Source organism: Vulpes lagopus, chromosome 2 (assembly GCF_018345385.1).
Source record: "Vulpes lagopus strain Blue_001 chromosome 2, ASM1834538v1, whole genome shotgun sequence".
NCBI classification, from domain to species: Eukaryota; Metazoa; Chordata; class Mammalia; order Carnivora; family Canidae; genus Vulpes; species Vulpes lagopus.
In genome coordinates, this window is record NC_054825.1 from 149,957,807 (window position 1) to 149,985,515 (window position 27,709).

Here is a 27,709-nt window from a genome sequence, read left to right on the forward strand (position 1 = left end):
TGTTCTATTACATTCTCCTGCTTGGTTTTCACTTGCACCAGGGTAGAAGTTAATTTTGAAAGCTCTGTTCTGTCCACTTTTGCTGCTTCTGTTGTTCATCATCACACATCTGGGGCCTTCTGCCAGGGGCGAGGCTAAGTCCTCCACATTCCTTATCCATCTCCACCCTCACCACGGTCCTGGGAAATCCTAGGGTCCGTTATCCCTCTTTGATAAGGATGCTGTGTCAAAAGGGGCTTACGTAGGTAGCTTCCTCAGGTCCCACAGCTAGTAACTCTTAGAGCAGACTCAACTCCAGATCTGATATGACCTGTGTCTTTACCTAGACTCTAAACCACATGAGGATCGGGACCCTGAGTGTATCATCCACAGAGCTTAGTGAAGTGGTCGGATCCAGCCAGGTTACAAGTCATTAATTAATGACAGCTGATTTTTTTATTTTTTTATTTTTGCCATTGGCTTGATTTTGCTTTTCCTGCAGGGACTTTCAGGTTGCACTATTCTCAGAATAATCTTGGTTTTTCTGTTGGTTGTTTTGATTGATTTTTCTACCCTGTAATTGAAAATTAAGCTCCCAAACATCTCCTTTGTGGGCTATGAGCTGCAATCTGTAATCACAACTTTTCTTTAAATTGATCATTTTCTTTTGAGCTGTTAATAAACATGTCTGGCTTCATTGGAGTTTTCAAATTGTTATTTCCAGATGGTGAGGCCTTCAGATTTGATAAGCTCGTGCATATCCTACTAAGTGGAAGTTTGAACAAAATGCCACGTTTTTGGCAGTCTTTATGCTGTTAGTATGATAATTAAAAGAAAAAAAAAGAAATTTCCCTGTATTTTTGTCTTGTGTCCCACCCCATGAAAAAGCCCTCAAATTGTCAACCAATCACAGTGGAAAAGAATCACATTTAATATTATTATCCGCCTTTCTCTCTCTCTTTTTTTTAAACAATTTAGCTTTCTGATTGTGTGTATATGTTTTTGTCTTTTTTTTAAATTGAGATGTAATCCACATATTCACTGAATTGTGCAACCATCACCACAAACTAATTTCAGGACATTTCTAATCACACACACACACACCCAAAAGAAACCCCATACCTATATCTCTTACCCTCATCTTATGTTAACCACTAATCAGCTTCCTGTCTCTATGGATTTGCTTATTCTGGGCATTTCTTATAGATGGGAATCCTATAAATGTAACATATGGCCTCTTGTGTCTGTCTTCATTTACTCAGCATAAACTCTTCAAGGCTCATCCGCACCATACCATGTCAGTGTTTCATTCCTCTCCATGGCTGAATAATGTCCCATTATATGAATATATCACAGTTTCTCTATCCAGTAATAAGTTGATAGACATTTATTATTTTTCACTTTTTGACTATTATGGATAATGTTGCTGTGACCATTTAGGTACAAGCGTTCATGTGAAGGCATGTTTTAAATTTGACTATATGCTTTGGAGTAGAATTGTTCGGTCCTAAGGTACATATGTTTGACTTCTCAAGGAATTGTGGTTTTCCACAGGGTTCACACTGTTAGATGACCACCAACATCATAGGAATGTTCACATTCCAATTTCTCCACATCTTCACCAACCTGTCAATTTCTGTTTTGTTTGCTCTTTAAAGAACCACCCTAATGAGTGTGTGTGACTTCCACTTCACATTTGTCTGATGACTAATGATTTTGAACATCCTTCTTTGCATTTATGTATCTTCTTTGGAGAAATGTCTCTTCAAATCCTTTGCCCATTTAATTGTTGAATTGTGGGAGTTGTGTATATATTCTGGATCCTAGACACTTACCAATATATGATTTGTGTATCTACCTTTCTTGAATCAATTGCAAAGCAAAACTTTGAAAGATTTGTATTTTGCTGCCATGTTGTGGTCTTTACCAGGCCCTACCTTGTATTTAATTATTAGTGTCTGGAAGGTCACCAGAACTTACATTCAAAAGTGGGGTTTGGAGTGAAAAGGAAGCATTTTGTTGGCCTGGGATTTCTCACCTTGAGAAAGCCAAGGTCCCCATCTCCTTCACTGGTAGAAGCCATGAAGCCTGAGGGTATGTGTGGTGGTAGAAGCTTGAAAGTTTATGGCATTTTTATCCATGGTGGTATGGAAACTTTGATTTTGCTTCAAAGTAAGATTTTTGTCTTTTGCTCTTAAAGAAAAGTTCTGAGGCGGATGAGCTGTCCCCACCCCCCAGTCACCTATCACTCCAACACTTTTCTTCTGGTCAGGAGGAGTTTGCCTATTTGAGGCGACTTGGTTGGAAATTTCATAGTGGCCGGGTGAAGGCCCATTCTTTTCTTTTGGGTTCAACTGTGACTTTATTGCTGCACACCTTGTAGAAGACATAGAGCCCCAGAACTGAGGCAGAATAGAGAATAGGGGGAAACACAGCTGAAGAAGGTGACTCTGTGCGACAGTCTAAGAGTCAGCAAAGACAGGTGTGTGTTCAGGGTCTTTGCAGTGGGAGCAGTTGTGCTTAGATCGCATGCTGACTGTGCCATTTCCTCACTGTGCTGGGGCTTGAGGCTGGCAGCATATCTTTCTGATGTGTCGAGGTGAATGTCACCATGACTGGCAAGATCTTAGGGTGCCCTTGCCAGGCTCACTTATCTCCTTGCTACTCAAAACATGATCCCACTGGCTGAATCTGTCTTTTAACAAAATCCCCAGGTAGGGCACCTGGATGGCTCAAGTAAGGAGTCCAGCTCTTGATCTCAGCTCAGGTCTTGATCTCAGGGTCATGAGTTCAAGCCCAGTATGGAGCCTATTTTAAAACAAGCAGGGATGCCTGGGTGGCTCAATTTGCAGCATCTGCCATTGAGCATCTGCCTTTGGCTCAGGGTGTGATCCTGGAGTCTTGGGATCAAGTCCCACATCAGGCTCCCTGAATGGAGCCTGCTTCTCCCTCTGCCTATGTCTCTGACTCTCTCTGTGTCTCTAATGAATGGATAAATAAAATCTTTAAAAAAATTGTCTTTAAAAAAATTTTTTTTAAATAAAAATAAAATAAAACAAAACCAAAATCCCTAGGTGATTGATATGCACATTGAAGTTTGGGAAGCCTGTTGTTCATGTCAGCCTCCCTGTTGCTGTACTCCTCAAACGGCTATTCGGTCTGTGTCTGCCTCAGCAGTCTTCCTCTTTCTTCTTGTGGCTTCCTTGGATTTAGCCTGATGTGATGTTGGTGCCATCCTAGGACTGGCTGCAGCTTCTCTTCATTGCTGGTTGATGAAAACCGGTTGGCATTTTCCTGAGGTGCTCTCAGGCTTGGAAACAATTCCATAGAAATCTAGAAATAACTATCTATTTGTATTCACTGTTGGGCCTTCCTCAGCTTTCTCCACTTCCTAGTCTTCTCAAGGAGGGAGGTTGCATTCCATGACAAGCCCTCATTAGACTAGGAGCTTCTTGAGAGAGGGATCTTATGCTGTCCATTTTTATATCTTTATTCCCACTACTGCATCTCTTAAACAGTAAATATTTGCAGAATTTAATTAGATTGTTGAATCACCATGAAAAATATTTCAGAAGACACCTAAAGAAATTAAAAATGGGGCAGCCCTGGTGGCGCAGCAGTTTAGTGCCGGGTGCAGCCTGGGGCGTGATCCTGGGGACCCGGATCGAATCCCACATCGGGCTCCCTGCATGGAGCCTGCTTCTCCCTCTGCCTGTGTATCTACCTCTCTCTCTCTCTCTCTCTCTCTCTCTCTCTCTCTGTGTGTGTGTGTGTCTCATGAATAAATAAATAAAGTCTTAAAAAAAAAAAAGAAAAATTAAAAATGCTTTTCTTATGGTGCCAAGATCCTGAGACTTTTATTTCAGGGACATCAAGTGGTATCAAATGGACATAGATTACATTTGGCGCATCTCATGGGTGCTTTGTGTGTCATTGCTTTAACCCTGGAATTTTTTTCATTTATAGGATAAAATGAAATATTTTTCTACCAAAATACATGTAATAGACTAAGGGAATAACTTGTAAATTTATCACAATGAAAATATTTTACATGAATTTCTCCCATAAACCTCTGACTCTACTGATATGAGCTCAGTAACCATGGCTCACCTGAGAGCATAACTATTTCAAAGATTTTACAAGAAAACCTACGAAGAGGATATAGCCTATAGTAATAGCTCACATTGACTGAGTACTTACTATGAGAGGCAGGTACTGTTGATTCTAAGCACTTTATATATAGTCTCATTTTTAAACCTACCAGTGATCTAGGAGGTTGATATTTTATTATGCCTGTTGTTACAGAAGAGAAAACGGATGCACAGGCATCAAGATAAATGCTTTGCCCCAAGAGTACAGCTAATAAAATGATGAGGCCAGTGTTTGAACACAGATCATCTGACTATAGAGCCTGCCTCCTAAAGAGTTGGTGCTGAATTAGTTTCTTCCCTTACAGTGTCTCGCATGATTTAATATGCCTCATTTCATCATGTAGATTAAAGACCCCTTGATTATGCATTACTCTCATCTCTATTTCCCTATTGGGCAATGTGTTGTAGGAATTAGGTGGTCTATAAATGATTGTTGGCTTAATTGATCCCAAGAGGTTACATGGGAATACCTGGAACAGCAGCGGATGTTTTAATATAACAAGATCTTTCCTATATACTGTGGAACTCTTAGCTTTAATCATCATGGACTTCCTTATCCATCCTAAAGTTTACATATTGGAAAGAAAAGGAAGAAATAATTGGAGATGTTGTAACATCTAGTAGTTTGATGGCTGAGCTCAAGTGGATTGATCCCTACCATCTCAAACATGGAAATATAACACCCCTCTTCAAATCACTAAACCTAGACTCAAAGGAAAGTCCTGGGGCATCTGGCTGGCTCAGTCGGTTACATGTGTGATTCTTGATCGTGGTGTTGTGAGTATAAGCCCGCTATTGGGTGTAGAGATTACTTTAAAATCTAAAAATAAAAGAGGGAGAGAAGAAAAAAAGGAAGGAAGGAAAGTAGGTTGGGAAGGTCTGTCCTCATGTGCCAGAAATAAAAAGGGGACTCAAAATGAGAAGTGTTAAAAAAAAGAAAAAAGTGATGCTAAGGTCTAGACCCAATTATAGGCCTTAATGATGGGAAATGGGTTTTAATATTCACATGGAAAAGAGATGTGAGTTTGGACTGTGTGAGTGAAGGAGCTAGAATCAGACCTCTGCATAAAGCTAGACTCTCAAAATTTAGTCCTATCCTTGAAAAGAATACCAGAAAAATTCTACCCAGTGACTCAGGAAAACCTCAAGAAAGCTTGCCATCCACCCATGGCTACAAGTAACAAGGAAGAGGGGCATCTATAAAAAAATTAAAATGCAGACTTAACTGGGTATTTGATCTAAATTTACACTACCACAGAATGCTGACTTCCACCATACAGAACAATCTGAAGTTTGCTGCAGGGGGGGTGGGGGGGGCATTAAAGAGGGCACTTGTGATGAGCACTAGGTATTATATGTAAGTGATGAATCACTAAATTCTACTCCTAAAACCAACACTATATGTTAACTAACTTGAATTTAAATAAAAACTTGAGGTGGGGCTGGGGGAAGAATGCTGACTTCCTACACTGAAAAACTAATAGGAAAACAGTCCTAGTGATCTTGAAACACCTAAATCCCAGGGAAAAACAGGTGTCCTACTCTATGAAAGCCACTCCCCTCTCCAAAAGAGAAATCTACAGTCAAAAATTACAAACCACACAAGGAAATGATACCAGTTAATATATATACACCACAAGCAAGACGATGCATATTCCAAAACTGGAGATGATACAACAATCTAAAAGAATGCTAAGTATGTTTAAAATGATTAAAGAAAGGGGCGCCTGGGTGGCTCAGTTGGTAAAGCATCCAACTCTTGGTTTCGGCTCAGGTCATGACCTCAGGGTCGTGAGATCAAGCCCGGTATCTGGCTCTATGCTGTGTGTGGAGTCTGGTGAAGATTCTCTCTCTCCCTCTCCCTCTCCCCCTCTACCCCACACGTGCGTGCTCTCTGTCTCTAAAATAAATAAATAAATCTTTAAGGAAAATGATCAAAGAGCAACAGGTGAGTAGAAACTAGGAAATAGAAGAAGGACACTCTGAAAAGGATACAATAAAACTTCCAGAGATGAAACTAAGAGACAGTGGAATTAGAAACTCAGCAGATGAATGAAACATCCTCTAAGTACAGCTGAAGGAAACATGGGTAAACTGAAGTAGGTACAAGAAAATCAGTGAGAATACATCACAGAGATAAAAAGAAGTAGTGTTAAAAGCCCCCAAATCCTCATGTAGCTGGATACTTACAAGCATAGGTTTAGAGAATTTGCAGTTGAAGAAGAAATCACAATAGCAGTTGGAAGACCTTTAGAACTAAACGACAATGAGAATACTATGTAATAATTTAGGGAACACAAACACAAAATCTAGAAGGAAAGGTATACTTTTACATGCATATATTGAAACAAATAAGTTAATGGGCTTAAGCAGTCAACCCACAAAGTTAGAGAAAGAAGAGGGCAAACCTAGAAAAAAATGGAAGGAACGATCATTTGATCATTTGTAAGAGCAGAATTTAATGATACAGAAAACAAAAACAAAATAGGGAGTGTGGTATGGAATACTGGACACCACTTATAATGGATCTACCTATATTAATATGAGTAAGTCTTAAACATAGGGTGAAAAAAAATCTCAAAAGGAAAAGATAGGCTACAAAACACTGTATCTAGACTGATACTGCGGAAGTCCAATTTTCAAACACATAACAACATTATACATTTTAATGGCTAGGGACATATAGAGAAACCTGTTAGATCCTCATCAAAAGAACTTTCTTGGGATGCCTGAGTGGTTGTTTGAGCATCTGCCTTCGGCTCAGGTCGAGATCACAAAGTCTTGGGATCGAGTCCCACATCAACCTCTGCAGGGAGCCTGCTTCTCCCTCTGCCTATGTCTCTGCCTCTCTCTGTGTGTCGCTCATGAATAAATAAATTAAATCTTAAAAAAAAAAAAAAAAAACTTTCTCTCTGAGCCAGACTGAATTCTTAATTGTAGGTGATGGGCAAATAGGGGGGTGGGCATTAAGGGCTGAAAGGGCATTAGGCTGAAAAAATTCAGTGTAAACAGTCATCTCTATAGACAAAGCAGTACAGACCACATTTCCTGTTGACAGGGGACAGATCAGTTCATGAAGGGAAATGTTTATTATTGCAGTAAGAACAAAATTGTATTTTTTCGACTCCTCCTCCTCAGATCCTCCAGCATTCAATACCAGACTTGGCATATAATTGGATTTTAATAAATGTGCACTTATTTTTGCTTTTCCTTGAATTTAGATACTACAAAGAATGCCTTTAATGGACTTTCTTCCCTTGAGCCTGAAACTGCACAATAACTAAAGCCTTTATATCATATTTGATGCTCATCCCCTTTGGTCATGAGGAAAAGTCCGTAACACTCAACAAAATTGTCAAGAATTGAAATGTTTAACAGTTGGGTGGTAGTCAAGAAATGTGTCTATCCAAAGCAGTATTATCCAGCACTTTAAAAAGATGAAGGTGTGTAGCATGAGAGGACATGCCTGTAATATATTAAATGAGAAATACCCAAAACAAGACAAAACCCATTCAAATTTCACAGATTAACTTTGAAAACATACTAAGTGAAGGAATCCAGACACACATGCCATGGTATCAGTCAGGATTCTCCTGAGGAACAGAATCTCTTCTGTAAATTTACATGAGATTTATTTTAAGGAATTGGCTCACACAATTGAGGGTCCCATTTAAGCCTGAAATCCATAGGGCAGGCCAGCAACTTGGGCAGGAAGTTGGAGCTGCCCATCCTGAGGAGAATTCCTTCTTCTGCATGAAACCTTGGCCTTCAAAGGCTGATGGGATGAGACCACTTAGATTGTCAAGGGTAATGTAAAGTGAACTTACTGTAGATGTTAGTCACATCTACCGAATACCTTCACAGCCACACCCAGATTGGTGTTTTATTGAATAACTGACACTATGGCCTCTCCCAGTTAACACCTACAACTAACTAACCATCATAGCCCCGTGTTGTATGACTCCATCTAGATGAAATGTCTAGGATTGGCAGATCTGCAGAAAGCAGATTAGTGGTTGCCCGGGGCTGAGGCAAGGGAGGTTTGGGGAGTGGCTGCTGGTGGGTATGGGTTTCTTTTTCTGTGATGGGAATATGCTGGAATTTGATAGTGGTGATGGTTGCACAATGTTGTAAATATTCTAAAAACCCCTGAGTTTGTACATTTTAAAAATGATAAATTTTATCTTCTGTGAATTTTATCTCAATGAAAAATTGCCCTAATCCCATAGTAATAACAGCCATTAAAAATGACAAGAGATAATATCAAGAGACACTTCATCTGAAGTGCTTAGCCCAGAGCCTGACATACAGTACGTACTCAGTAATTGTTAACCATTATGTTATTTTTCTCAATTTTCTATTTAAATTATGATGAACCACAATAGTATATGGGGAAAAAATGAAAACAATTTCTCTTTGAGATTGTGAGTGAATTTTTGAACTTCTTGTTTCCAGTAGAACTGTGATAATACTGCTTGTGCAATAAATACATTTCTTAAGGATTTAAAAATAAAGCTTTACAGAGGCATCTTTTTGGAGCCAAATGCCTTTAAAGAGCTCTCAATGGTAGAGCTATTCAGCTCCGAGGAAAATAGTGAACGAGGGGAACAGGTCTATTTCAGTGCAGGGACAGGCTAGAAAAACCATCCTCCCATCTATTCAGTATATGCATATGGTCATTTGTTAATAACTATTCATTCTACACTTTTTATTTTCTGGTTATCAATGTTCATCTTAGATTAGCTCCCAGAGGGCAGGAAGGCATATTGTTAATTTCCCTAATATGGTGCCTTACAAGATGGCATGGCTAGATAACTATTTCAGTGATAATTAAAAATATTTTTTCCTTTGCCAATAGTTCTTAGTCAATCAAGCCAAAATCAGTCAGTGTACCAGAGAACCATTCTGGGGCTTTGATTAAAAAAAAAAAACACACAGAAGATTTTAATCTCTTTTCTGAAAATACCCTGAAACAGAAACAATGCTGTTTTCATAAATCTGTTTTCTGAAATGCAATTCAGCTACTGTCCCCAGATTAATTTTTATAACTATATATTTAAAAAAAAAAAAACATGTGTACATAAGAACAGGCTGGATAGAACCGGAGGCAGAAAGGGAGGATAGGTCAGTATAAATTATTATACGTGACTTTTTTCTTTTATTTTGATTTCCAGAATTCATTCTCTCAAGATTTTTATTTTTAAGTAATCTCTACACCCATTATGGGGCTTGAACTCAAAACCCCGAGATCAAGAGTCCTACGCTTCACTGACTGAGCCAGCCAGGTACCCCTCCAGAATTATTTCTTGAACAATAATTTTTTATAAGCTTAGAGTGAAAAAAAAAATCACTGCATTTCTTCCAAGATAGGGCTACTGGACTGGCAGTGGTTTGAAACAATATGAACTTGAAATCTCCAGCTGAGATCTCGTTTTCTGCCCGAGTTTTTTCTTCCCTGTTTTACTGATACACTTATACTTAGCATAAATACTGGGGAAGGTCCAGCCAGCTCTTTAGGGAGCCAATGAACTAGTCCTATGAGCCCATTTTAAAGCTGAGGACATTAACGGTCAGAGATTATCATAGTATCTCGGGCATTAGAATGGACCCTGAGGGCATCTCATCCAAGCCCTTTGCCCCGTACCTTCCATCCCACCACTCCATGATGGGAGAGGTTAAAATTACAGCCCAAGTGACAAACCTTGTAAATGGCAGAGTAAGAACTCAAGCGGGTGGTTCTGACACAGAGCTCTTCCCAGCCTTAGTACCTGCTTGGGATCTTCTTGCCTGAGTGAGAGAAAGCTGCCCTAGAATAAGTTCCTGGTAATTTCTGGGGCTACAGAGATCTACATAATTCTACCTTTGGGCTTCCTTGTTAGCCCTGCCAAAGGCCTCCAGAGAGCTGTACCATTCAGGGAAGTTCTTGATCTTCACCTTCCCTACTTCTGGGAGTTATCCTGCCAAATGGGTCTGAACTGTGTACCTCCAGGCAGGCTCTTATTCCCAACAGCCTTTGTCTTTGGAGACCGCTCCAGTCCAAGATTCTGGCTCTGGAGAAATGTAGAGAAGGATTGTGCCCTGTGAAATCTTGACCTCATTTTGGGACCTGGAAAATCTTCCAGGGATTTTTTCTTATCAGGCATCCAATTTTTCCAAACTGCTCTGAGACCAATATAAAACACACCCGTTTACAAGGTATAACTCCTGGCTGTGCTTCTTCACCAGCCACATCTTACTTGAAGGTCCTGGGATGACATCTCTGGCCCAGGGCAAATCTCTCAACTGCTTCTCCTGGTCTTGGTTGGTATTTATATTCTCTTTCCTTGAAGGAAGGAAGGGAGGGAGGGAAGGAGGGAGGGGAAAGAAAAGAATTATAATTCGTGTTACTTCAAGAACACATTTGATAAAAAGTTTAAAAACAGTAACCTATTCATGATGCTTGTCACCTCTGATAGCTTTGAAATGACTCTTTGTGGTGACTCTTTTATTTCTCCTGTAAAAACCCATGATCTGGATAAAAACTAAAAAATAGCAAGTACACTTCTCTCTAATTTCCCTGCATTTATTTGGGGTGGAGATGATTAGAGTCACAGTTAATCGTTAGTAATATAAACCTTAAAATTGGAGCACATGGGGTTCTTTTGCTACTCAACAGAGTGCTTTTGTGGTGGGTTTTTGAGCACAGACACATCTCCTTTCTTTTTAAACACAGAGCTTTCTTTGACATACAAGCCAAAAATTTATTTGAGGCAACCTAAAGAGTATGAGAGAGAATGTTTGTTTGGTTTTTTAAAACACTGAACACTACAGAGTTTCCTTACAGCATAAAGTAGGTATGTTCCGTATAGAACAGCTGAACAGAGGCATTTATTAAGTAGGAAGTAAGCACAACATGCTTTTTAAATTCACCTAAAATATTTTGAATCCTTGGCGTTCTGAACCATTCAGGAATCTCTAACCCTAGGTTTTGAAATATGAACCAAGTAGGATTGGTATTAGAGCTTTTTTTTTCCTTTTGTCTTAGTTACAATTTGAGAAATGTTTGTGCATATGTTTGTTACAAAAGTAATTTAATTTTTTTAAGGTTTTTATTTATTTAGTAATGAGAGACAGAGAAACAGAGACACAGGCAGAGGGAGAAGCAGGCTCCCAGCAGGGAGCACAATGCAGGACTCGATCCCAGGACCCTGGGACCACGACCTGAGCTGAAGGTAGACAACCAATCACTGAGCCACCTGGGTGTCCCCCAAAAGTAATTTTAAGTGACTGATCAGAAATACATTTAGAAATGCATGCCCAAAATAAAGAGATTAAGACAAAGGTAGAACATGTAGGAAAATAAAATTAAACGAAGGATGAGGTCACTACACAGATGTATCTTGTGGGGTTCCTTTATTTGGCCTACTAACACACATGGGAAGTATACCTGAATTTAAATGAAAACTCTAGTTTTGATTATAATTCACATCTCTTTGTTGCCCTAGATTTCTTAATTGTGCCGAAGCAACTGTAAATTTTCACAGACTAATTATCTGAGTTTGTAAAGGAGCAGATCCAGGGATATCCTCCTTGAGTGTTTGTGCTGTTTAGCCATTTTATCTCCAATTAACATATCATCCTCAGAGGTTGATGAGGGGAAAAAAGATGTACAGGTTCATCCCAGCCCATTTTATGTCTTGGTTTATTTTTTTTTTTAATTTTTTTTTTTTTTTTATTATAGTCACAGAGAGAGAGAGAGAGGCAGAGACAAGGGCAGAGGGAGAGAAGCAGGCTCCATGCACCGGGAGCCTGACGTGGGATTCGATCCCGGTTCTCCAGGATCGCACCCTGGGCCAAAGGCAGGCGCCAAACCGCTGCACCACCCAGGGATCCCTTATGTCTTGGTTTAAAAAACATGGGGGTATAGTGAGGCTCCTGGCTGGCTCAGTTGGAAGAGCATGTGACTCTTGATCTTGGGGTTGTGAGTTCGAGCCCCATGTAGGGTGGAGAGATTGCTTAAAAGAAATAAATAAACTTAAGAAAAAAAAGAAGAGGGGGCGCCCAGGTGGCTCAGTCAGTTAAGCATCTGACTCTTGATTTTGGCACAGGTCATGATCTCAGGATGGTGAGGCTCAGCACAGAGTCTGCTTAGGATTCTCCCTCTCCCCTTCCCTCTCCCCCTGCTCATGTGCACTGTCTGTCTGTCTGTCTGTCTCTCTCTCTCTCATAAATAAATAAAACCTTTTTTTAAATTTATAAAAAGAAGTATTACAAAGGGGCAATGTGTGAGAGTTGGAAAGAATAAGGCAGTTAAATGTTGGGACCTTCAGAAGAGGATAAGTAAGAAATATTTAAAGTTTGTGATTTGTAGTTACCAAAGCCAGCACAAGGAAGGAATTCATATAGACGTCTTGTGAAGGCAAGTGTTCAGAGAACGTGCAGTTGACTCTTGAACAACATGGGTTTGACTGCGTGGGTCCATGTACACATGGATTTTTTTCAGTAAATGCAATCCAGCCCTGTAAATGTATTTTCTCTTCCTGTGACTTTCTTAATAACATTTTTTTCCTCTAGCTTAGTTTATTGTAAAAATCCAGTACACAGTACATATAACATACAAAATACATGTTAATTGATTATATTATGGATAAGGCTTCCAGTAAACAGCAGGCTGTCACTAACTATTTTTGGGGGGAGACAAAAGTTATATACAGATTTTCGACAATGCGGGGATTGGTGCCCCGAGCTCCATCATTGTTCAGGCTTCCACTGTGTAACATTTCTTGATTTTGAACATTTCCCTACACTCACATAAATATAAGCCTCAGTGTCCAAGGTACTTGGGTTCAGTAGCTTCTTAAAAAGCCTCTTGGTCAAACCAATTTGGACACATCATCATCTAGAAATAACCAGAGCAGGATGAAGAGCATTGGACAACACAGTTGTTTAACAACATGTAAACATATCAAACCAGGAGAACCATATGTTGCTATTAAAATCACAAAAGTTGCATAAACACAGAGTACTAATAAAAACTATCATGCAAAGAGTATGAGAAAATGACAAAAATTACATGGATATGGAAGCTATAAAATGTAAAACACCTGAGATGCCTGGCTGTCTGAGTCAGAAGAGCATGGGAGTCTTGATCTCAGAGTGGTGGGTTCAAGCCCCATGTTGGGGTTACAGATTACTTTAAAAAACAAACAAAAATAAAATGTAAAATACCTGAAGTAGACAAAGATTAAGGGGAGTGTAAAACAAAATAATTATATTAGGTGATGAATTTCTTTTCCTTCTCACGGTGTTTTTGATGTTTTGTCATTATAATAAATATAATTGAAGGAGAAAAATGAAAACACAACCTTTCACATGAGGAGTACTTTTTACAGATTCACTGAATAATGTGCACTTTGCATTCATTAAAATGTGATTTGTTTTTTAAGTCTAAAATTTTCACTCACGGAAGATCATCTAAACTGTTTTTCTTGCCATTAAAATGGGGTATTGGGAGGTATTTTTTTGAAATATATACAGAAGAACTCAATGCTTGTTTTCTTTTCTCCTTTCCAATCTTTGTCGTTCTTAGGGATTGCCATAGGAGTCTTGGTTCGAGAATACAGCAAGCTGTCTAGTCTGGAGAAATTCTACTTTGCTTTTCCCGGTGAAATCCTAATGAGGATGCTGAAACTCATCATTTTGCCATTAATTATATCCAGCATGATTACAGGTATCTTGAGAAAACGGATGTTCTCTGTGATTATTTAAGGAGTTGTCTGTTAAGTTCTTTTCTAATTATGGAAAAAATTGAAATGCATTTGATGCCTCACATACACACGCACTCATACACACTCCTTGGAAAGTGTATATTTTGCTTGAGTGGAAATACTACATTATTCACAAAGTGGCATTGCTCTGCCTAGGGCACTGTCCACCTCTCCTCGCTCGAATCTTCGTTTGGCCAGCCATGTGATGTCTTGAGAGGAAGATGCCATTTTCAAACATATTATAAATAAAACTCTATCCAGGGCACAGACGTTTAAAAAAAAAAAAAACGCCCATATATTTGGTCACTGAAATGTCAACCAGTGTCCCCAGGCAAAATGTGGTTGTCAGTTTCGATGTTGTTTTGAGCAGTTCACTCATCTATTTCCCAACTGCAGCCGTGCTACCCCCCACTCTCTACACGGCCACCCTCTGAGTCTCTCTACCTTCCCCACTGCATGTCCACACCCCCGCATACCTGCCCTGGAAACTCAGAGCCACTTGGCTGTGGGAAACATTTTATGATGGGTTGGCACCATATTTTAAAAGCCTGGTATTTTAAAATCCGAACTTGTGACCCAGTTGGATTTGGAAATGCTTTTTTCCTCCTTGGTCATTCTGTTGCTTTAAAGAGCAAGCTCCCCTCTAGGGGTACAGATTAATTTGGCTTACAAAAATGTCATTAGTCTGGGTGTGGTAAGCTGCTCAGTGCATTCCATACTTTCTTGTACTCTCTTAATTCTGGTGTTAAGTAAAACATGGCCTGACAGTCACTAGTGTTGGCAGCTTGAAAAATCAGGGTTTTCTGTAATCATGCAATTAGGATTCTTGACATGTCCTTTTCTAAACATTTTTCCCCACTGCCACTACAAAGACCTGGGACTGATCTATGTAGAGTACTGGATGTTGGCTCGGTGGAGAGGGAAGGTGGATATCAGGCTCTGCTGTACTCAGCAGCTGCATTGCTTGAGGAGCTATAGAGTTGGCTATTGAACTTTCCAAATGCCAAACTCCAGAAAGATTAGAATCCCCTAGGAGCCTGGTCCTTAAATGGTCTTGGTGTTCTTGGCTTATTACAAGCCTAAAAAGAGCATTTAATTATTTTTATGTACATACTTAATTATGTTTTGAAATGCCTGGCTTCTTTTAGGCCCTGGACCCTGGGGACCAGATCAGTAGCCCAGTGGTTTGTACTATATATTATTTACTTGAATAGATAAGTCTATTCAACTTTAAATCATCATACGCACTTGAAATTTGGAAGATTTCATGTAGGCATATGGATTTCTGGGTACCTCTGAGAAGAATTAAGATCAGGAAATACTGGACGCATGTCCCCACAGACCAACAGTGATCTGGAGCTAAGAGACAGCTACTCCATTTAGTTGAAGCAAATGCATTTGAGGACACCACAGTCCCCACCACTCCCTATCACCTGACACCTCGTCCACTGCTCTCATTTCCATTACCTGCTGGCCCCCATACGTGTTGCCTTTATAACCTCTGAGAAGTTTCTCCTCATCAAGACTAAATCTTTTCTTAGGCTCCTTTGAGAACACAACAAAAGCTTTGGACTCTCTCCCAAGACAAATGTTTATAGTTGTACATACCATTCTGTATTTGCATGCAATTGCATGAGATACATAAATCACTTGATCAATACCATTTAAAACTTGAGTCTAAGTTGATCCAAATTAGGCAACAGATCCAAAACTCGTACACAAAACTGGGTTTTAGAAGAAAAGGTAAAAATACATGTTTGGATATGCGAGTATAATATCAGATATTGAAATATGTACCACTCTTGGCAGTCAATAATTTGTGGTATTTTTGCAGTCTGGCTGTTTTGCGTGCTAGCTCAGTCTTGTAGATAATCTAGGAAAATAATTTGCAACCCTCAGCACTCTGCTCACATAGCCCAGCTGCTTTCTGAGGCTGTAGCACGGGTCTGGACATTTCTACATTTTTCCTTTAGCAAACCCCCAGCAATTAAACAGAAGAGAGACAGAGAGAGAGAGACAGACCGACCAGAACCCCTATCCATACTGTTGCCCTGGAGTGATAAAATAGTCAAAGATTGAGGGAACGTGAACAGAGCAGCCTGGGAACAGTGATACCATGTTCATGATTTAAATTGTCAGATTAAAGGGGAAACAATATTACTAGTATTAGCAAGATTGTGGGGAAACTGGCTCATTCATACATTTTCGATTATTGTATTAATTGGAACAAACTTCTGGGGGGTGCAGCTTGGAACATGTCCTGGTCTCTCCACTTTGTAATTCTGTTTCTCAGAATTTCTCGTAAATAATCAGCAATCTGTTCAAAGATTTAGGTACAAGAATGTTCATGGTAACATTTTTTTTAAATCATGGTGGCAAATTATAAGCAATCTAAATGTAAGTTATACCCCTAAGTTATGATTCTCTGGACCTATTAAAAACCTTGTTTTGAAAACATTAAATGACATATGGATATGTTCCTCACATGGTATCAAATAGGAAGATAAAACAGAGTGTTGTGTACAATCCAAAATTTTTCAAAATGTATGTGGATTTTTAAAAAGTTGGGATGAAAACTGCTTAATGATGTGAGATTGGGATAGTAAGAAAACATGACTCACCATGCTTTCTTTACATTTTCAAGGCAAACAGATGTTTGTTATTTTTGTTTTGTTGGTTTTGTATTTTCTTTCTCTCTCTCTCCCCTCTCTCTTGCTCTTCCTCTCTTTCAAATTCTTTCTCCCCACTTCTTTCTCTCTTTTTTTTAAAGATTTTATTTATTCATGAGAGACACAGAGGCGGAGAAACAGCAGACGGAGAAGCTGGCTCCCTGTATTTTAAGAAAAAAGAGAGAGAGAGAGAGAGAGACTGAGGTGGATTCTGCTCTATGATCCTCCATCGCTGCCTCTGGCAGCTTCCCTGCTTCTCTCCTCCTCGGCTCTGCTCCCGGCCTCTGCACCTCTGCATCACCTTTTCCCTGGTGTGTGGTCCTCTCCCAAACCCCCAGTAGTCCTCAGCCTCCTCACCCAGCACAGAGCCAGCAGGGTAAAGCACAGAGTGGCTGTGGAAATACACAAGAAGAGCATTTTTCACTTTTTTTTTTTTTTTTAAGATTTTATTTATTCATTCATGAGAGAGAGAGAGGCAGAGACACAGGCAGAGAGAGAAGCAGGCTCCATGCAGGGAGCCCAACGTGGGACTCGATCCCGGGCCTCCAGGATCAGGACCTGGGCTGAAAGCGGCGCTAAACCGCTGAGCCACCCGGGCTGCCTCATTTTTCACTTTTCAAGAGCCTTTATAAATCCAGCAGATCAATAACTTATACACTTATTAGGACAAAGGAAGATGCGTATTGGAAGCTGGGGAGAATTAAATGAATTCCCTTGTGATACATAAATTAGAGGTAGGAACAAAAATTGAGATCTATGACTAGTAGCCTGTACTTCTGCATAAAGGAAACTCTCTTAGTGAATTAACAAGGAAAAAAAAAAAAAGAACCCTCTGCCATCAAAGCCTTTGCTGACATAAAAATACTTAATTTATAGCTGTGTTTTGGGGGTTTGTTTGTTTGTTTGTTTTAAAGATTTTATTTATTCATTCATGAGAGAGACAAGAAGAGAGAGAGGCAGAGACACAGGTGAAGGGAGAAGCAGGCTCCATGCAGGAAGCCCGATGTGGGACTCGATCCCAGGACCCCAGGATCACGCCCTGGGCCAAAAGCAGATGCTCAACTGCTGAGCCACCCCGGCGTCCCTTTTTTTTTTTTTTTTTTTTAAAAAAAGAACCACCTTCATATGATGATGAGGGTAAGATGTCCCATTAACTGAGGAAATTTGAATTTGTTGATAATTTTCTTAGTGATAATGGCTTTTTGTTATGTAAGAAAATGTCCTTTTTAATGCATATGAATTAGGTAGGAATAAGATAACAGAATGTCTAGAATTTAGTTAAAACAGAAAAAAAAGGGATGCCTGGGTGGCTCAGCGGCTTAGCTCCTGCCTTCGGCCCAGGGCGTGATCCTGGAGACCCAAAATCGAGTCCCACATCGGGCTCCCTGTGTGAAGCCTGCTTCTCCTTCTGCCTGTGTCTCTGCCTCTCTCTTTCTCTCTACAAATAAATAAAATCTTAAAAAAAAAAAAAAAAACAAAGGCATGGTAGACAAAATCTCAAGGTACTTTCAGAGACAGGCAGTGTAGGCACTAACAGAATCCTTCCCATAACTTACATCCTGAGAGACACACTCGTATGATGTGCAGACTGTTTGGGCCCTATTAACGTTTGGATTTGTTTCTAAGCTGTATTTGTACCAAACCACCAGGGGAATAGCAGGGGAAATGGCTTCTGTACATGAGAACTGCGGCTCTGGAAAATCCTGGTCCACATTTCACCAGCCAGTGAGTTTAAAATCAGAGCACGTTTTCTTTAATACACAAATGATGATGATGATTTGAGCCTCCTATGACCAGCACAGGAAAGGGAACAGCCCCTCCACAGCCACTCCCAGAGTTTCCCTGACCATCTTCCCAAGATGGCGCCTCAGCTGTAGGCAGGTAGAGGTCCTTAACTCCTGTACTCCAGCCTCTTTGCCCCCACCACCTGGGCCAGAAGTGCTCTGCCAAACACAGCTGCCCCCTTCCTGGTGTCTCCTGTGCCTTCCGCCACCCCTCTGATGATGAAGAGCTCCCCCTTTGCTCCTCTATCCTAACATAGGAATGAGAACCTAATTCTTTATAGCATGGCCAAGACCAGGCTGTTCCTTGGGATAAAGCTTTATGAAAGGTTGGAAAGTGAAATTAGGGGAAATACCAATAGTGACACCCAGCTGCTCCCCGATGAGGTCTTCTGAGAGTCCCAGGGTCTCTTAACAGGGCTCCCCTTTTGCTTAGCTTCCAGCCTATTCTTCCTCCCGAAGATGTTCTAGGCATTACCACATCCCAGACCCCACCACCTGACACTAGGTTTTGAAAAGAAAAAATTTCACCATCACACAGGTCTTCCTGTCCTGACCCAGGAGCAACCTCTTCCTGGGATGACCGCCATCAAGGATTATCCACTTGAGAGGCAACCCTCCTCATAGCCACAAAGGGATGGTTTACCTTGAGGGCCCCATCAAGAGACTCACACTAGAATAGGTACCATTAGCACCTGACAGATTAGGGCATTCCCACCCAACTTGCAGGATTTGGGAGTTTGGACTATGCTGAATCCATGCCAGTTCTTTTTTTTTTTAATTATTTTTTTTTAATTTTTATTTATTTATGATAGTCATACACACACAGAGAGAGAGAGAGAGAGAGAGGCAGAGACACAGGCAGAGGGAGAAGCAGGCTCCATGCACCGGGAGCCCGACGTGGGATTCGATCCCAGGTCTCCAGGATCGCGCCCTGGGCCAAAGGCAGGCACTAAACTGCTGCGCCACCCAGGGATCCCCCATGCCAGTTCTTATGTGCACCATCTCTCTTGGGAGCAAGACGCTTATTCCTACTCATTCATGTGGTACTTCAATCTGGATTTCCTACAGATGTCAGCTCCTCAAGAAACCACATCAGTTTGCAGGGCAGTACATTCCAAATTCATACCAAACCAAAAAAAAGACTTTGGTAGAAAAAGACCCAAGCCACTGCGTCCCTGGGTCCTAGTACCGTTTTCACCTCTTGAGCAAGTCACATACCAAACATAAGAGTTTGGTAGATGGGCAGCCCAGATGGCTCAATGGTTTAGCACCGCCTTCGGCCCAGGGCATGATCCTGGGGTCCCAGGATTGAGTCCCGCATCGGGCTCCCTGCATGGAGCCTGCTTCTCCCTCTGCCTGTGTCTCTGCCTCTCTCTGTGTGTGTCTCTCATGAATGAATAAATAAAATCTTAAAAAAAAAAAAAAAAAGACTTTGGTAGAAAACACTTGCATTCTGCTTATTGATGACCTTCCTATTTTGACAAGAGCACTGGTTGGATATTGGATTTACAATTGTGGGGACCTCCTTCAAGGATAAATGTCAGACTCTACCTTTCAATGATTTAAAAAAACAAAGAAACAAACAAACTTGTTACAAAATTTAGATGGTTGTCACTCCAGCCTCTACATTAGGATTTCTAATTTTGGAGGGCTTGATCTCAGCTCTAAGGCCAGAGATTTTTCTACTACTTTTTAACCAAGAAAAAAAAAAATTAAGTCTTACAGAGGCTTAGATATAAACAGTATTTATTAAACAACAGCCAGCTGTAGAATACGCCTGTAAGTTGGTTTCCTAACAAGCAAGGGGCTGGAGACATTTTTGTAAAGGACCAGATAGTGAATATTTTAGCTTTTCAAACCATGTGGTTTCCAACTTCCCAACTGGCTGTCACAGAAAAGCAGCCATAAACAATATGTAAGTGATGGGCATAGCTGTGTGTCAATAAAGCATTTATTTTTGATAACAGGAGGCCAACCAGCAGCTGGTCAAGATGAAGAACAAGGCTAGAGTCAAACTCTCAAGATACAGTGTCATTGAGGTGGAATCCATGTGGCAAAAATAAATCAACACAGGAAGCAATCACTATTCATATCAAGTAATGAGTGTAAATGCCTCCAAAGAGGCACAGAGGGAGGAGGGATGGAGGGTGGAGCAGGATGAGTGAAGTCAGTCTAGGTATTTGAAGATGCCTGTTTTTCATTTTTTAAGTTTACTTATTTATTCTTGAATGACACAGAGAGAGAGGCAGAGACATAGGCAGAGACTCTGGGAGAATGACCCAGGACCCTGGGATCATGACCTGAGCCAAAGGCAGATGTTCAACCACTAAGCCTGTTTTTTAAATCCAGGCTTTGCAAGCGATGACATGCTTGGATTGTGTGGTGTGGGCTCCATTGTTTTTTAAGCTGTGTATTCATTTACTCATAAGCAGCTGTGTACCTGTGTACCTTCCTCCAGTGGGAAGAACCATGAATGTGCCCACTTTTAACACGGTTCAGTTGAATTCAACATTTGTTAACCCCAGCTGTGTGAAAACAAAGAGAAAAGCATTTGTGAGAGGATGAGATGCCTGCCACTCACCTGTTCATGGATCGCAGGGAGCCAGTTGGATTCATGAATCCCCGTGTGGGCAAGAAGGTACAAGAGTGGAAGGCTCATGTATCACTTCACTTGGTCATACCTCTTGCCATTAGGGAGCAAAGAGTGTTTAGTGTCAATGTCAGCTGGTGGGGGCAGGGGAGTATGCATGCTTTCTGGAAAGATTGGTGCTTTTTTGGTACTTTAATCGCTAGAAAATTGTTATTTCAAGGTGGCCTATAAACGTCAAGCTCCATGCTGAGGAAAGCAGGGTTGTAGCCTAAAACTATATAGACGAAGGAGCTTCTTGCTTCCTTTGCAACATCTGTAACCACTGGGTTCTGCCTGAATTTAAGTGCCTTTTTTTCTTTTAACCTTCCCAAGCCTTATTGGGGAAGTGAGAAAATAAGATGAATTAAGCAGCTTTGCACGCATGAATTAAACATTTCCCTAATGTCATCAGGAAATTTGCATGGAGTTAGAACACAGTTATGGAAGCCAGAGGACTTAATGCAATAATTCGACATCTACAATGCCTTTTCTCCAAAGAGGAAACTGGCACATAACGTGTAAGGAGTGGAACTCCTACAATGAAAATGCCACTTGCCACAGTAATCAAATGAAAAGTGGCAAGAGGTGCAACCAAATCTCATTCTGAGATAGGAAGGCCCCGAGAATCAGCCATGAATAAGCTTTCTCTTCTGCCTATACTGTGACTACACTGGCTCACAGCTCTGTTCAACTAGAAGTTAACCTGATTTTTTTTCTTTAAAAAAAAAAAAAAGGAGGGATCCCTGGGTGGCTCAGTGGTTTAGCGCCTGCCTTTGGCCCAGGGCGTGATCCTGGAGTACCGGGATCGAGTCCCGCGTCAGGCTCCTGGCATGGAGCCTGCTTCTCCCTCCTCCTGTGTCTCTGCCTCCCTCTCTCTCTTTCTCTCATGAATAATAAATAAATAAATATTTTAAAAAAAAAGGAATGAAATGCCATGCAGAGACTCTAAGAAACCTCCTGTGTGTTAAATGCATGGACCTGGGATACAACTCACTCACTCATTCATTCATTCATTCCATCTTCATTGTCACAGGCTCTATGCTAGGCACATACAATATAAAGAGAGGTCCTGTCCCAGCAAAAAAAAAAAAAAAAATGCAGTGATAAGTGCTTTGTAGGAATGAGGCTGGTAGAGGGGACGCTGGAGTGGAGTCTTGAAAGAAACCTAAGAATCAGATGAAGGAAGCAGGGACTCTAGGCAGAAGAAAACAGCAGATAACATGGCCTCTCAAGGACAGTGAGACTTTGAGCACAGTACTAGAAACACGGGGGAGAGGGGTGGGGACAGAAAGGCCAGCATGTGCCTTCATCAGGGACATGTCTAGGCATGGAGAAGCAAATCACAGCAGTGACCACCAGGTGGTCACCCTTCTCTGCAAAGGAACACCCTGAACGAGCTTCAGGTGGGAAAGGATTGTTAAAAAATTTAATGCCACGTGTTAAGGTGGTAACGCAGACTTTATTCAGGACCATCACAATAGGTATGGGGACCGTTATGATGGGATTTTGCAGTGGGGGAGAGAGATGGGGCTCAACTCTGAATACAGCTTCAGCAAGTGAGAACTGATAGCCAAGGAGCCAGGGAAGGGGAGTCAGTGGATGGAAAATCATAAGAGAAACCATGAGAGGGATTCTGGCTAAACCAACCTAGTAAGATTCTTGCTGAGGGCAGGCCAGGGTGGCTACACATCACCTGGGGGAAGGTGGAGGATGGGAAGCCTGATTAGATATGCAGAGTGATCAGATACCAGGTTCTGATTAAACTGACTTAGCAGAGTTCTTACGAAAACTAGGTTTTGCGGGAAAATACACAGATGGGCCTGGGAGAAGGTCCAGGAGCCTGACAAAGTTATAGTCAGGCAAAGAACCTTGTCAGTACCAGTCACAGAGAGGCAGGAGAGTCAAGTGGTTAAGTGTGCAGACCAAGGAGCCAGACTGCCTGGTTCAAATCCTGGCTCTGCCATTTGCTAGCTGTGAAACCTTGACAAGTTACTTAACTTGTCCTCAATTGTAAAATAGGAAAATAGTAGTACTGTGCCGTAGTATGCCTGATACTGTCAGAAGTTTCTAGAAAGTCCCTGCCTTGGCATTAGAAGCTACAGAGCCAGTATTAGAATTGAGCCCTACAGATGCAGGTACATGCAATGCATTCATTCCAGAAAGGAAAACATTAAAAAAGACTTACTCTTTGTAATAAACTGTGAAGTTCACTGGCATACAAGTCACTTCTACCCAGAATCCTGAGCTACTGATTTTATAGAATAAGGAGAAGCAAAAAGCCCAATAATAATTAGGTTGTGGTTTAAAAAAAGAGAGAAGTTTCACTGAGCTGTTAGCTGTCCTGATGTCAAAGCATTTGTATGGACTTTGAAGAGGATGGCTGAGTTCCTTAGATCCTCTGAGATGTGTTTAATGCTCTTACTGAACCATAAGCATCCTTCAGAAGCTCATGGGGTCTTCTAAAAAATTGGTCCCCACTACAAATACCACCAAGATCCATGGTATTAAAAAAAAAAAAAGGTTGAAAACAGCTCCCTGAATGGCTGAGGACCAGAAGACTGGCCCACTGCTTCTTGACACATGTTTGAACTTCAAATGTAGACCTGCTGACAGAGGCTGCAAAGTGACCTTTAGTTGGTTCTGCCCAAGGACCAGTGTATTTTGTTAACTTCACAGAAGAGTCTAAGGTGCTGATATAACCTATTTTCAGGGAGTCCTTTGTATAGATGCCTCTAAGAAAAGTAGATGTCATGGGCGAGGAGTGCACAGTGCATGCTCCCTTCTGCCTCTTTTCTTCCCCTGTCACATCCCAGGGGTATAAATCCAAGAAGCAGAGATGTTCTTGTGTCCTGGAACACAAGGTGAGGTCATATCTAGCCTTATTTTCCCTGGGGAATGAGCTTGTTCATTTAATCCTTGTAGCAACCCAGTGAAGTAGTAAGGTGAGTGGGACACAGTCTCCATCCTCAGAGACAGTTCCAAGGCCTGTTCCAAGATCACACGATCATAAGAGTAGGACCTGGGACTGGTGCAGAGTCTTGAGTTCTGTTCTGGAACATTCTGCTGTCCAGGCACCAGAAACTGAGGCCTCCCTCAGGTCTGGGGCAGCAACCATACATAACTAGGTGTTCAACCATTCAACCAACACATGTTAATCAAGCTCCTCCTACATGCTGGGCACTAGCTATGCATTGGTGAACACACAGACATCTGGGTCTCCTGCCCTCCATGCTGCTTGCTACAGTCTAGTGCAAAAGATGGAGATAAATAATGAGCCTATTAATACAACTTGTGAAACATGTATGAGCAGGGTGCCAGGTGAGGAAACAGAGGAGCCTGGTTTAGCCTGGTGACTCAGGGAAGGAGCCCCAAGAAAAGTCTTGAAAGTAGACAAGTGAAGAGTAGAGGGAAGGCAGTGGGGCAGAGAGAGGAGTCCCTGCAAATTGGGAGGGAGCTGGGTCTGCTTCAGATGAGGGCTGGGGGATGACCAGGCGGGAAGGTGGCACAGCCTGGGCTAGGAGGGCAGGCAGGCACCTTTCCAGCAGGGTCTCCTCAGCCAGCATGAGGATTTTCTAGTTTATCATCCGTGCCATTGGAGGTCATAGCAGGGTGTGAAATGGCCTGACGGATGCTCTTAAAGGTTCTCTTTAGGGGCACCTGAGTGGCTTAGTGGTTGAGCATCTGCCTTTGGCTCAGGTCGTGATCCAGGGTCCTGGGATTGAATCCCGCACTTCGGGCTCCCCACAGGGAGCCTGGTTTTCCCTCTGCCTGTGTCTCTGCCTCTCTTTGTGTGTCTCTCATGAATAAATAAACAAAATCTTAAAAAAAAAAAAAAAGGATCTCTTTAGCACCTATCTGATGAAGGAATACAGAAGGATTCAGAGGGGATGAATGAGCTAATTAATGTTTGCTGAGTACCTTCCATTTGATCATTTCATTCAGTAATGAGGCTATTTACTGGTACAGTTAAGTTCTAGGCACTGTACTCGGTGTGTTACAGATACTGGTTCTAATCTTCACAGCAGCTGTATAAGATTACTTGCTTTGCTCCTCACAATTACCCTGTAGGAGGCAGAGGCATTGAAACCTTGTGTTTGTATAGATGGAGAAACTGAGTCTGAGAAGAGAAGCCTGGGATTTGAGTCCATGCTTGTTTTTCTCCATGACGGTGATAGAGGGACCATCTGGATAAGAGGGTTTTAACTCCTGTGCAACAATGAGTTTCTTGGATGTTGTGTCCATTCCCAGTCGTGACATACCATCAAATGCCAGACTGGGGGAAAAAAAAAAAACAACCTTCCAATAATGGAGTTAATTTTGACACCTTAATGACAAGGTGGAGAGAGACTGTCACAAAAACTTTGTTCTCCAGTGGGTGGTAGCTTAATCAGAGAGTTCTCGGAGGAGTCTTTTGCCCTCGGGTGTTTATTTTTAAAACATGCTATTGTTTAGCCCATGGCAACTACATCCTTTGTGGTGTTTTTATAGAAAGTTCTAATAGATTATTACTGCTCTAGCCAGGAGCCATCACCCCAGCTCATCAGAGCTTCTTCCCAAGGTAAAAAATTAAGTGTGCAGTCTTAAAATAAAGACCAAGCAGGTGCCCCTAACTTCCAAGGGCAATCTTGGATGGTGTCCCTGTTTCTAGGCCACAGCCCAGCCTCCAGACTGTCCCTGGTTTTAAAGGATAATTGTGGGCTCACTGGGAAACTGGACTTGTTAAGAAAATAAAAACTCAGTGACACCTGTCAAAGGTGGTAGGACAGACTTTATTCCAGACCATCGTGATAGGTGTGGGGGCCACTGCAGTGGGATTTGCCAGTGGGGGAGAGAGTTGGGGCTCAACTCTGAACACAGCATCGTACATGGGATTTGCTCGTCAAGGAGCAGGGTGGAGGTCAGTGGGTGGAGAGTCACTAAAACAGAACATCAGGGGTACTGGGGGATTCTGACCAAACTGAACCCACAGGATTCTTTCTGGAGGCAGGCCAGGGTAGCCAGACATCACCTGGGGGGATGCTGGAGGACGAGGAGACTGACCAGATATCGAGGGTGGGGGTTCTGGTCAAACTAGCCTAGCAGAGTTCTTGGTAAACCTGGATTTTGCAGGAAGTACATAGACCCAGGAGAAGGTTCAGGAGCCTGTGGTCAAGCAAACACTCTTTGTCAGAATCCTGCTCATCTTTTTCTGCCCAGTTCACATGCTGTCTGTCTGCCATATCATCTCAGCCTGGTGGCACCCCTGGCACCTCCGAAACCCCCAGTACCCATCCTCTGCTCCAGGGCTTTGCAAAGCATCTGGTTTTTTAGATGGATGGGAGAGATCTAGTTTTTTTAAATTTCCAGTCTGTCACAGATCAGTCATCTTTGTAAACTATAGTAAAAATGAATTACGAGGTAAGGATGTAAAAAAACAAAGACCTACAAAATGTTAGCCCTACTTTTTGTGGTTATATTGAACAAATGGAAAATCCCTGTCCAATTGTTATAAATTTTTTTTTTTAAGATTTTATTTATTCATGAGAGACACAGAGAGAGAGAGAGGCAGAGACATAGGAAGAGGGAGAAGCCGGCTCCCTGTGGGGAGCCTGATGAGAGACTGGATCCCAGGACCCCAAGATCATGACCTGAGCCACCCAGGTGCCCCCCATAAATGGTTTTAAGCCCCTTTCTCTGGTTTCTGTACAGACCCTGTCGCCCCTGCCTTATGATGGGTTAGTGTGCATTCCCCTCTCATCTGTCAATGTTCAGTGAGAAGAAATGAGCTTCAAGTGATGCATGAGGCATTCAGACAAAAGTTTAGGAAGTTTCCTGACAATGAAGATCGTTAACATTCCGTGTCCCACAGTCTCTTAAAAAAGTTCACGTACCTTGGTTGACTCTAAGATCTATAGTTCAGCAATTTTATTTTTCTGTTAGTTGCTTTTTCTGACTTTTCTTAAGATAGAAAATGTTTGTGATGCCCACAATTGAAGGAACTTATAAATATTTCGAGGATCAAAAAAAAGGGAGGAACCCAGAGGAAATGGGTTCTGGGAGTGGATCACAAAGAGAGTGACCAGGCTTCAGCAGGCATGAGGCATGGCCTGAAAGCAGAGGATCCAGGTAGCTATGGAGAGTAAGACCCCAGGATAAAGCACAGTGATGCCCCACCTTTTGGGATGAAGGTGAGCGTGCTGTTTGACCATGCCCCCCAGTAAGTGATGGAGGCCATATTCTTAACCATTATGTCCTGCTGACTCTATCCATGTGCTACCAAATCTAGACCAGTGCTGCCTCATCGAACTTCTGGTGGTGGTAGACATGTTGTCTTTTTGTGCTGCCCGTTGTAGTAGCCACGAGCTACATGTGACCAGATGTAACTAAGGAAGTGATGGAGAGGTGCTGTTCCAGAGTCCAGCATCTGGATTAAGGTAGCATTTGCATGACATCCACTGAGCCAGACCTCACATTCTCAACAGGAGCAATATCACCCCCCAAGGCAGCAAATCCTGGCTATTTGGGGTGAAGGAGGAGAAATGTACTCTTTTTAGGTAAAAAATACCTGTGTACGTCTAGTACATAAAATTTATTTAAAAGGCTAGGGGAGGGTCAGGGAGAGCAAAGAATGATGGAAAACAAGGTAGGTAGAGAAACATTAAAATGCTAAATATGTTTTCACATCATGTATGAAAAGCATTATTGTTGGTCACTCTGGGGACTGAACCAAACTGCCCTGTGCAGGTGGTTTCTCAGGAGACTACCTGCTGAG

General features: G+C 41.7%; 1 protein-coding gene across 1 annotated transcript in view; it reads left to right on the top strand.

Moving 5' to 3' along the window:
- SLC1A1 (solute carrier family 1 member 1) overlaps positions 1–27,709 on the top strand; it is a 77,871-nt gene that overhangs the window by 24,959 nt on the left and 25,203 nt on the right. Inside the window, exon 2 of the mRNA XM_041729552.1 lies at positions 13,699–13,839. Within this exon, the coding sequence (XP_041585486.1) occupies positions 13,699–13,839 (141 nt within the window). The remainder of the gene's footprint in view (positions 1–13,698; positions 13,840–27,709) is intronic.